The 12525-nt window shown below is 42.0% G+C and overlaps 1 protein-coding gene across 2 annotated transcripts in view; it reads left to right on the top strand.

The window, feature by feature from the left end:
* Positions 1-9573, top strand: part of FIG4 (FIG4 phosphoinositide 5-phosphatase) — a 135790-nt gene extending 126217 nt beyond the window's left edge. For both annotated transcript variants that reach the window (XM_007190679.2, XM_057528160.1), the window contains exon 23: positions 9216-9573. In XM_007190679.2, coding sequence (XP_007190741.1) covers positions 9216-9393 — 178 coding nt within the window. In that variant the 3' untranslated portion in view covers positions 9394-9573. The remainder of the gene's footprint in view (positions 1-9215) is intronic.
* The last annotated feature ends 2952 nt before the right edge of the window (positions 9574-12525 follow it).

Below are 12525 nucleotides of genomic sequence, written 5' to 3'. Positions count from 1 at the left end.
AACTACGTATTTGAATAGCACAACACATACCTGAGAATAGTGACCAAAAGTGATACAGTATAGTATGTTAACTGGACTTTAAAGGAAAAAGATCCTTTAGACATCTAAAAAGAGAAAGTGACTTTTAAGGGAAAGAAAATTAGATTATTCTCAGGCTATGTCAGAGAAAAAAACTTTATGTCAGAAAAAAAAAAAATGGAGCGCAGATGGTCCCCAACTTACAATGGTTCAACTTAAAATTTTGGGGCTTTACGACGGGGCAAAAGCAGTATGGGTTCAATGGAAACCATACTTCAGATTTTGAATTTTGATCTTTTCCTGGGCAGTGATATACAGTATGATACTCTCTTGTGATGCTGGCTCCCACTGGACAAAGATGGGAAAATTTGCACTTCAATAAGGATATTAATTACAGTAGGATGGAACTCATCAAATATGTTTAAATCCATGAGTTTATGATGATTTTTTAAAAATCTGGTCACCTTAGAAGGATGATAAGGAACTATTTCATTATCTGGAAAACAGACAAAGAATCAAGCATATGACTTTGAATCATATGAATTGTACCGTTGGGTAACCAAACAAGAGATGAGGAAAAAAATCTTTTTAAGAAAGTGTGACAGGACTTCCCTGGTGGTGCAGTGGTTAAGAATCCACCTGCCAATGCAGGGGACACGGCTTTGAGTTCTGGTCCGGGAAGATACCACATGCTGCAGAGCAACTAAGCCCGTGCACCACAACTACTGAGCCTGCGTTCTAGAGCCCACGAACCGCAACTACTGAGCCCACGTGCCACAACTACTGAAGCCCACGCGCCTGGAGCCCGTGCTCCGCAACAAGAGAAGCCACCGCAATGAGAAGCCCGCACACTGCAACGAAGAGTAGCCCCCGCTCGCCGCAACTAGAGAAAGCCCGTGCGCAGCAACAGAGACCTAATGCAGCCAAAAATAAATAAATAAAATAAATATATATATTTTTAAAGTGTGACACTGATAAATGAAAAAAAAATAAGATAATTATCATCTGGCAATCCCCAGTGAATTAATGGATCTAGGCATTCATATCAATGACTGTGGGCATCAAAAAAGATAAACAGCTAGACACTGTGGCCCTCCTGATGACACAGCACTCCACCACCTGTGGTCTCGCCACAGCAATTGAAGCTAATTCTCACCAAGCCTCTGGATCCAATTGCTGGCTTGCAGGAAATATAAAGGACAAAGGAACATTTTTGAACTGCGTCATGAATATGCCATCAGCAAAACCCAGATGAGAGAAACTCTACAACCTGGTTTCTTCGACAAATTGTAAGGAAAAGATAGAAGGGAGAATCTGTAGATTAAAAGCCCGATCACACTTTTAAACTATAGGGATGCACATTTGTATGAAAAAAATCTTTTTTTTTTTTTTAAAGTGCAAAGAAGTGATTACTGTAGAAGTCAGGTTGATGGCTACTTATGAGGGGAGGGAGGAGTTGTGATGGGGATGGAGCACATAGAAGGGGCTTCTAGGTTGGCTGCCAAAATTTCTGTTTCTTGACCCAGCTTGTGTTTACCTTCTAATAACTGTGTTTGTTTTGTGTGGTTTTCTGTTATTTGTCTTATTTTATAATAAAAAGGTGAAAAGCATTGATAGATTTGAAGCACAGTAGTTTTCCATGATAACTATTAGGTAAGCATTGTTAGTTGTTTTTTTTTTCCAACGTATATGTAGGGCAGTGATGTTATGACATTTTAACCAAAAACTTTACTCTCACAAGCTTGTAATAGTCTCTAAGGCTCTTATGTATAACACTGTAAACTAGAAAGTCACATGTTAAAAGCAACTGTACTTTTGTTTCAGTGTCTGCACAGTGGAATGGACATTATAAAAATGAGGTCACATGGACTCATTTGAAGTATATCACTGTGGGGAGTGTTGAGATATATATATACACACACACACAGCCCTTACCTCAGCGTTATGTTTAAAGAAAATATATGTATATATTAGTATATATAAGCATAACTGTTACATATAAATATGTCTGTGTACATAACATACATGTGTATGTGTATGTACATACATACACTTTTTTCATCTAGTTGATCTGATGAAAAATAAGTCTTCAAAAGATAGTTTTTTGTCAGTTGTACCTCAGTAAAGCTTAAAAAAAAAAAAAAAGAGTTTAGCAGCCTTAGACATTCACATGCATGGATTTCTTTGAGATATATTAAAGTCATTGTGTACTTTGATCTATAAATAACTTTTCTCTCTTGTTAATGTGGCTTAGGCTTAGGCATTAAATCCTAACTTTTGTGAGAGTGCAGTGCCTTTCTGGCTGGCCTGTCACTGACATGGCTCCTGACACGTTGAAGGTAGATGAGTGTTTGAGAAACCCACACAATGAGAGCTTTGCTGCCCTCACACTCCATAACCGAATGACATACTCCTCTCCTATCAGAATCTACAAAGACCTCGTCTGCTGTAAGCAGCTGAAATTCCTTACTGCTGAGCCTCTGAAGGGCCTTATATACAGAGAAGGCTGCCTGCACCCCTGGTCTACAAGACTGTACATTTTAGGTTCCATCATCACCGATTATATTCTTCAGTTCCTTCTCATCACCCCTTTTGCTCCTTCTAATGGTGGGTTGTTTAGGGACTGGCATTACTGTCGTATTTGCTTTAATGCATTTTAACCTGCTTAATGAAATTTCTAACCTCTCTTCCAGTATCTCTGCTGGAGGACGGTTCAGTCATCCCATTGTAATAGCAGCTGTTTAAAGGATTTGGAGTTTGTTTGGATTTGAAGGAATCAGATTTATACACTATTCTGTATCTCGCTCATTAGCTCTCAATGGCATAACAAGACTGAAAATTTAATTGCACTGTGGGGAAATCATGCATTAGGTTCATAGTATTTTGTGTGTACTATATAGATTTGCTGTTTTAGCAGGAATAAAAAGAAAATTAATTTTTTTTTACCTTGATGTTTAGAATGTCATCAGCAGCTAATAGCATGGTTTCATGTCCTAATACATGGATAAGTGTTTGCCCCTCAAGCCTGTTGCCTTTACTGTGATGTCATGTATGTCTACCCAAAGACACATGCAAGTGCCCTTGGTTGGGGGGTCGGGGCAATGCATATGTGTGGAAGGCAGCAAATGTGCTTGCCCATATCTCCAACACTGAAACTGGCTTGACAGGGTATATGAAAGCAAATTACATAGGCGGAGCCTGCTTTCTAGAATCCCAGGATATAGGGACTTATTTTGCCTTTTGTTTCGTTTTATTAGAGGTGGTTTGAAAATTGACACATTCCTCTTGATTTCAGCCCATTTAGTGAGTTTGTTAATCTGAGTCATTGTTTTCTCACCTCTAAAGGGGGATTAGAACACACCCCTCCTGCCTCACCCTTGTTTTTTGAGCTACTTGGATAGTTTTGCCCCGCTAGAAAGCACCTCAGCTTCCCCTCAGTGCCCCGTCCACCTTATGGTTATCTGAGGAAACGAACTTAAAAGCCAGACTTCTGTTGGAAATCATACCTCCCTATCATCTAGACTCTAGATTCTAGAGTAATCCAAATCACACTGCTTTCAGGTCCTGAATTTAGAAATCCAAGGTAAAATCATCTTCCTTAAACAGACGCCATTCATTTATTCAGGGAATAATTATTGAACACTTACTATATGCCAAAGATTCTTCTGGGCATTGAGGGTAAAGAGGTAAGCAAGATAGAATTCACATCCTGGAAAATATATAAACAGATAAATAAAAGATCAGATAGTGATAAGTGCTATGCAGGGACATATTATATTAAGGCAATGAGTTTAGAAAGAGATACTCAGGATTTCTGAGAAAAAAATAGCAGGAAAGAGGTTCTAGAACAGTCTGTCCAATGGCACTTTCTGTGATGAAGGAAATGTTCTATACTGCACTGTTCAATGCAGTAGCCACTAGCCACATGTGGTCATCAGGAACTTGAAATGTGACTAGTGCTACTGAGGAACTAATTTTAAATTTTATTTAATTTTAATCAATTTAAATAAATATAAATTTAAATAGGCACATGTGGCTAATGGTTACCATATTGGACAAGCATGATTTGAGAGCTACATTTTGGACTTAGGTGTCTATACTTGTACACTGAATGGGAGGAATATGCAGCATTATCTTGACTTTTTAACATGAAGAAGCAAACGCATTCTCACCGTATCATCTTGGTAGAATAGATTCGTGACTAGGCTTCAATGTATGAATGCTTTGTTGGAAAGATACAAGCAACCTAATAAGGGAACTAACGAGAAGCAATGGATGGTCACAAAAAGATGTTAGAATGGCACCCACAAACTGAGGGCTAAAGGCTCTGAGCAGTATTAAAAGCTAGAAAGACAGAAAATCATTGCAGGGACTTCCGTGATGGTCCAGTGGTAAAGAATCCACCTTCCAATGCAGGGGACACGGGTTCGATCCCTGGTTGGGGAACTAAGATCCCACATGCCGCAGGGCAATTAATCCCGCGTGCCACAACTACTGAGCCTGTGCACTGCAAACTACAGAGCCCACATGCTCTGGAGCCTGTGTGCCGCAACTAGAGAGAAAACCCGCATGCCACAACAAGAGAGAAGCCTGCGCACAACAACGAAGAGCCCACACGCCCCAACGAAAGATCCCATGTGCCACAACTAAGACCAGACGCAGCCATAAAAATTAAATATTTTTTAAAAAAATGATTGCATGGCAATGTGTGCCATAGGCCCCTCTGCCAGTTAGGAAATAACAGCCCTTATTGCTTAAAAGAAATTACAAAGCCGGCAGAAGGGCAAATAGAATAATAAAGGGCTTGTGCTATTAAGACATTTGCTGCGGTTTTACCCCACTGAGACCGGAGCACCTGATCAACTTTGATCCCGCCCTAATGATTGTTTTCTCCCAGAAGGTAGAGGAAAGTAAAGAGAGGAATGACCTGATGCTGACCATCATCTGCAAATAAGGCTGTTGGTCAGGGTCTTCCATAAGGGCCTCTTCAGCTGTAATAGTCTTTGGATTCTGTCACTCAGTCATGAACCAACAGAACCATTTGCTGATGTGAAAACAGCAACTTGGGAAAACTTGGGAGTTTGTGGTAGCAACAGAAGGGATCACCAGGAAGGGAAATATATCCTGTGATTAGAACCATTACTAAATTTTCTGGAAAAGCCAAATGGTGTGCCAAAATGCTCATCATAGAAAAAGTATAAGGTTTTAATATATTGGAAAAGTATCACATGTATAAAATTATTGAAATAATACAAGTATTATCTAGTTCTTCTATCACCAACCACAAATCGTCATATCATTACTAAATCCAGAAGACATTTCAGTCTGACCAATTAAATATTTTCTTGTCAAACCAACATATGCTTATTGGGTACTGAATATGTATAAGTCAGAAATACCCTCAACGGGAATTGAACTTTTAAAGGAACTCAAACTTTTGTTATGCATCCAAGTGTAAGATACCATTATTATAGGACATGGTCATATTATAACCAAACGAATAATAACACATTTAAGAAAGAGCATAAAAGGGCACCAATAAGGATCTTCTTCAAAAACATGTAGTGTGTCTAATGAATTTCTGCCTAAAGTGTTTCTCTTCTGTGAATGGGAACTGCAGTTAAGGCTAAGTGTCATCAGTCCTTGGTGTTTGAGTACACTGAGCAGCCCATAAATGAACTAAAGAAGACTGCAACGTTCCTTGAGAGGAAATACAGAGACTTCCTTGAAGATGGGACTAGGTTTTGTAGATAAAAAGAAATGAGCCTGCAAATTTGTAATTATAATAATTCATCTCCAAAAAGACTACTAGCATTTGAATTAAGGGCAATAAGTCTTATCCCTTTGAGGACTGTGGGGAGAAGCTGAAAACAAAAATTCTGTTTATGGACAGGAGAGAAATGTCGAACGTTTTTTTCCACCATGAAAGTGCAATAATAAGCCATCTCTTTCTACTGGAATGAATAAAAGAAAGTAGTCTTACAATTTCCACATCATTTAGTGCTTAAACACTGGTCTTTTCACCCAGAAACAAATGCCATCTAAGCTAATAAAAAGACTATTACATGTAGTGTTGGAAGTGTTATTGGGGTTACCTCCATCTCTTTCCAGTGCCCCTCAGAGATAAGGTGCCCACCAGCAGCCCCTTGTGAGGGTCTTGGATGTTTTTATATTTCTTCCTTGCCTTGCATAAGCCAATGGGGAAATCAAGTGTGAGGACATTAGGAAATGTAATATTGCTACTCATGTCTTTATAGTTAAGTGTTAAATGATGCCTGCTCAGTGTAGGATTAGTGGTAGTGTATCATTTAAGAAGAAAGTTTCTACTTAAAAATGTTCAGTGCTGTTGACTGACCACAAATAAGATTTTATTTAGCATTTTAGATTACAGTTTGGTCTCCTTAGACCAAAGACTCTCAAACTGTAGCGAGTAGCAAAATCAACACCACGGTGAGGTGGTGTTGAAGCCCTAAACCCACCTGCCGCTCAGTCTGATACCATTTAAGGCTGATGTTGACATTTCACATTTAGAGTGTTTGTAATGGTTTTTCATTACTCCACGGGGCATTGAAGCAGTTTACTGAGAAGTAGGGTGAGGACTCCTGATTGATTTACTGGTAAGAAACCCCAGGCAGTGGGTGGCAGTGGCTGGTCTGTGGCCCTATTCATGGTTGTCCCAGCCCTGCTGCTGTTCTCCCTACAGCCTGCCCACCTGTGTATTCAGCTGAGCTGCTGAAGGACAAAACAATGACTTGATGACTTGGATTCTCCTTTTCTCAGCTGCATTAAGGTTTAGTTCCCAGATGGTATCTCTCTGGTGTGATGCCTGCCGGAAAGCTCTTGGTTAATGCACACAGGGTTGCAGGCAAAGGTCTGGCTTAAAGCACAGAAACCATTAGTCCCATTTTTAAATTGACTTTAAATGTCTCATCTGTGAAATGGAGGGTGTAAGACACTAGACAGGTGTGGATGGTGGGGTTCAGGAGTTGCTGTGGCCGGCACTTTGATGACAATCTCTAAAACCACTAATGAAGCCTCCTTTTTAAGTGTTCAGGTTAAAATGGTTTGACCCTGAATATTAACAACCGTTAAAGAATTCTAGCATCTTGCTTTGAATTATGTACATGACTGAAGAGTTGCTATGATTTTGTGAGGGAAAATTGAGAAGAAGAGTTCATATATTAATCATCCCAACCATTTGTCATTATAACGTTACTTTTGTATTTTGAAGAAAAGCACTGCTGCCAAGCTGGAATTCAAATTGACTCAGCTCAGGATTCTTTCACCTGGGTCTTTTTTTTTTTTTTTTTAAACTTCGAGTAAATCACTAACCTTTGGTTTTTATTTATTTAAATAAGGGTGTAGTCTAAGATCATGTGAAATTATTAGAGTGCTTTGGAAAAATGAGAGTATTTCATAAGCCATTTACCAAATTTGAGTTTAAATATATTACCCCAAGGTCAAAACAATTGAGGTTGACTTACAGAAAGAATATTCCACCTTTAGTTGTATTTTATTTCACAGCGATTTTAAGCAGAGTCTCCAGCCAAGGCAGGATGTGTTAGTTTTCTAAAGGCAAAGTACAGGGAGCTACCTTGACTGTTTTCTAGGAGAGTAAGAAAGACCTAAGTGTAATTGTAATGCATCCTATGAGGATGGAGGGTTTTACTGGACAACTCTTGTCTCCCTTTGTGTGTCGCTCACTGCACCATCCTAGTGTCCCACAAAATGTTGATGTTGCAAGTACAGTCCTAGCTGGGTCTGAGGTTCAGTTCTGCTTCTGACTGCAGGGAATGCCCCCCAGCTCCAGGGGTCCCAGCTAACCAAACAGCCAGGCGTCCAGGATGCCTTTCTGTTCCTCTGATATGATGTACATGAGCAAGACTGAGGTCCCAGCCCAGCAGAATAGATTCTCCAGATCTTTTCTCTTTGTGGTCTTGGTACCCTGATGTGGAGAACCAACCCCCACTGCTCCGCAGGGCCAGCCCTGGGCTAAGTGGTGGAGGGTGCTGTCGTTGTACCCCCAGTCCCCCACAAGGGGTAGCATACCATCCTCGCCTACCCACGGCCTGCCTCTTCTTGACCTTCCACACACACGCACTCTGCAGCATGCCTGACTTGGTGGTTGATTCATCCTTAGAGGGCCTGCCCCCTGCCAAGGAGGTAATCACTAGCAGGTGCTCACACAGCGATGAGTTAAGCGTGTGTCAGGCACCCAGCTGCATTTTGACAAGGCCTTTTTTGGAGACAGCGCCTTCCCCAAGCGTGGATGGAAATTTCAGGCACTATGGCAGTCTAGGTGGGGTGGGAATGGAGGGATATTTTTGAATAGAGAGGTTCTTGGGTGCTTTTCAAATCACCCCAGAAAGGAAGGAAGCTGCCTATTACAGATTTATAGTCTCTCATCCAAAAAATCTGAAGCCAGATGTGTTTCAGAATTCAGAATTTTGGGGGTGTTAGCATATACCTTATAAGAACATCCCCAGTGTGATCTGAGGCTGATAAATAAACACATTAATATTCACATGAAGCGGGCCGAGTATTGTATGTTGTACCACCAGATGAGTTTCAATTGGGTCAGGATTTGCTGGCAAAATAACGTTTGGTTATTACAGCTTTTAGCATTTCAGAATTGCAGCCAAGGAATTATGCACCGGTAATTGTTAACAATAGTACACTTTTATTGAGCACTAATAGTGTGCCAGGCACTATGCTAAGGGAACACTTTACAGATATAAACTCATTTACTCCTGCCATCAACCTATGAGGTAGGAATTATTAGTATCCGCTACTTCACTGATTCCTGCTAATAAGTCCTACTTAAGAAAACTATTGAGTACATACCAGGTACCAAGGAAAGAGAGCAAAAAGTCTGTACAGCCCCTACCTCAGGTTACTTCAGTCATGTGAGGGAGGCAGATGGGCACACAGACATGGGTGTGCCCAGGGCTGCGGGAACAGAGGACGGGTGCCCATCCAGCCTGCATGCCGGGGAAGGCTCCCTGGGCAAGTGCTGGTCCTGCTCTTTCAGGCAGAGGAGGAAGCCAACCGAGAGGGAACAGGGAGGTCACTACCACCACTTGTTACTACTAAGTTCACTCGTTCAAGGTCAGTGGCTCTCAAGTGCTTTTTAGGTCAAGGTCCCTATGCTCCTTTATTTTCTTTAATGTAGCTCTGTCCTCACTTCTCTTCTATAGAACACCCATCTCAGCTTTCTCCCAAGACAACATCTATGAAGTTCAGCCTCCACAAGTAGACAGAAAATCTACAGAGATCTTCCAAGCCCACATCCAGGCCAGTCAAGGTATCATGCAGCCCCTGGGGAAGGAAGACACCTCCATGTACCGAGAATACATCAGAAACCGCTACCTGTGAAGAGACAGCACGTCCCCAGGGTGGCCCAGAGGGGGACCAACAAAGTCCCATTTACTTATGCTCTAACTTGTTTGTCTCATCTTAAAAAGGTAATTTCCCATCAGTCCTTTACATCAGAAGGCTTTTACTCTTTTTGTAACTGGGGAATTACAAATCATTGGTAATAAAGAAATGACTGAATATTTTGCTGTCGTTGCCTTTATTTTAGAAATACTTTGCTTAGAAATGTGGTTAATCTAGTATCACACCATTACATTAAGATGTTAACAGGTATTTATTGAGGACTGGCTGTATGCCAGGCCCTATGGTAGAGTCTGGGAATATCATAGTTAGCAAAACGGGCCAAAATTTTCCTCCTGTGTGAAACGAAGGCAGAGTATTTTTCTTTGTAGTTAACATTTTTAAAAATTTATTCTGATGGTTATGTTAACTTTGTGTCTTGATTTAAAAAATGTGTTATTTTGAAAGCCCTCGTTCTTAGGAAATAAACACTGAAATATTTACAGATAAAGAGACAAGATGTCAACAAAATGCTCTCCAGTGGTTCAGGAAAAAAGAACACATGATAAAGCAAATGCAGCAAAATATTAATAAATGGTAAATCTGGAAAATAGTAAACAGAAGTTCTTTGAACTTCTGTGAATATAAAATTATATCAAAATAAAACATTAGGGCTTCCCTGGTGGCGCAGTGGTTGAGAATCCGCCTGCCAATGCAGGGGACACGGGTTCGAGCCCTGGTCTGGGAAGATCCCACATGCCACGGAGCAACTAGGCCCGTGAGCCACAACTACTGAGCCTGCGCGTCTGGAGCCTGTGCTCCGCAACAAGAGAGGCCGCGATAGTGAGAGGCCCGCACACCGCGATGAGGAGTGGCCCCCGCTCGCCGCAACTGGAGAGAGCCCTCACACAGAAACGAAGACCCAACACAGTCAAAAATAAATAAATAAATAAATAAAAATTAAAAATAAATAAATAAATAAAACATTAAAAATGTATTACTCTGCATAGCTTTTGTGGTGAGCAGTTGCATTACATAATTTGATATTTGATGTCTAGTCAGGGTTGACATGCCATGTATACATATGGTTTGCTCTCCACATAGCCAAATATAATGTGGACAACTTCCTGCATTTTCTGACAGTTTTACACAAATGATTTGATCTTATTATGTCTATGCTTTTTATTTTTTTAATAAAACAAGTTGTCTCAGTTTTCCCTTCTCACAAATAAAACAGAGAAGAAAAACAAGCCATCTAAAGGGAGATGAAAATTGATCAGCCTAAATTAAGTGACCTTTAAGGTATCACAAATCCCGAGATTCTGGGATTCTATGCAGTGTTCTGTGTTGCAGATAAAATTCACAGATGGTTTTGATCGATGCCATCGTAAAATCAGGATTAAAGAATGATGAAATAATTGGTAACAGGAGTTTCGGTTGGCACAGTTTGGATATTGTTGGGCTGCACCCCGCAGGCCTGCAAGGCCTGTATAGGCCCAGCTTCAAGACTGAAGAAAGAGCCTGGAGTCAGCGACAGAGACGTCAATGATTTCATGGATAGGGGGAGCTTACACGTCTGAAGCAAGGTCCCGGAGTGACACCCCACCCTGTGGGGCTGAGGGCAGGTGGGACGTGGTGGCTGTCTTTGCTCCCAGGGAGGGGTTTGTTAACCAGATATAGGGGGAATTGATGTCACGTGGCTCATCGGTTACCGAGAAACGAGCAGAGGGGCAGGCCCCTCACGACCCCTTTGATAAGCTATCAGGTGGAGCTGTCCTGATCTAAAGACTAGAACAGTCGCCGGCTGCAGGGTTCGGGGGGCGAGTATGTAGAAAGGGCAGTCATGTGAGTAGGGGGTAGGTGAGACAGGCGCTGGTGGAGCAGAGGATGTACAGAGAGCAAGAGATCAGCCACCTTGGGCGGCCCGCTCGTACGCTCCCCCTCTGCATACCCTGCACAACCCTAACAATCTTGGTCCAGCCCTCTTCTGTAACATTCCTGGGGTCAGGTATGTGGCAGGGGTGGGGGAGGTGGCGGGGGGGTGCCTGCAACCAGATACCACGATACAGTACAGACAGCGGCCACCAAAGAGAATCGAAAGCAAGATAGTACCTAGTATGCTAAGAACAGCCATTCGCCAGGGTGTGGGCAAATTTTGGAGCCAAGGGCTCACCAGGTCAATGGAGAGGGAGTCAGTGTAGCTGCGCCCTGTCCAGTTACCAGGAAGGCAAGGCCACCCCTGGCTTTCACAGACCCAGACCCACCCTCATGGGGAGGGGAAGGCCCAGCTCTAAAACATTCCGGTGGCCTAGCCGGGAGTCAGCACAGTTACAAGTGTGCCACCCCATGTTATGTTCAGTGCCACTAGGGGTGGACCCATTAGGTCTTTCCAAACAAAAAATAATCCCACTAGTCGGACTTATGTGTCCAGAAGCCAGCCTATTCCACTCCACACTGCACAGTCCAGGGAGGCTCACGGGCAGTCACTGGTAAAACGTCTGATTCGTGGTATGGTTAACATTTACCGACAGGGGTCTTTCTGACGTACTGGTGTGCGGGACGGGAAGATGGTCAGTCTTCCCCCCCCATTGTCAGTCATCCCCACACGGTTGCATTAGCTGGGTCAATTTTTCATGGAAGTCCAGGGGAAGACAACAACAGTATCTCACTGTAGACCCAGCAATTAGACTCATTTCACAGTGAGGCCATTGTTGATGCTCAGTCCTTGAGTAGACTTCCTCTGCTCAGGGCGAAATGTAAGCCATCTAACACACAGGGGAGATCATGACAATTAAGCAATATACAAACAGTAACTGCATTCTGAGCGCCTGTGGTTTCTGTCCTGGTCTGCAATACAGTTCAGAAAACTGAGGTTTTCAGTAATACAGGAATGAGTCTAAAATCATGTTCACAATAACCACCTAGTTTTACCTTTGTTGTAAGAACCACAGCTACTCCATTTTGACTTTCAAATGCATTCCCCTCCTCAGTGGCCAAAGTAGATGCGCAACGCACGTTCAATAAGCCACAAAACAGGCCACTGTGGTCAGTAAAGTTTAAGTTAAACCATGTGTAAACCAGAATGATTTCCCCATACCTCCACATGTGAAGATTTTTCCATAATTTCCCCTT

This window comes from Balaenoptera acutorostrata, chromosome 14 (genome assembly GCF_949987535.1).
Source record: "Balaenoptera acutorostrata chromosome 14, mBalAcu1.1, whole genome shotgun sequence".
NCBI lineage: Eukaryota > Metazoa > Chordata > Mammalia > Artiodactyla > Balaenopteridae > Balaenoptera > Balaenoptera acutorostrata.
The sequence above is the reverse complement of the archived record's forward strand: the minus strand, read 5'-3'. Positions and strand labels throughout refer to the sequence as shown.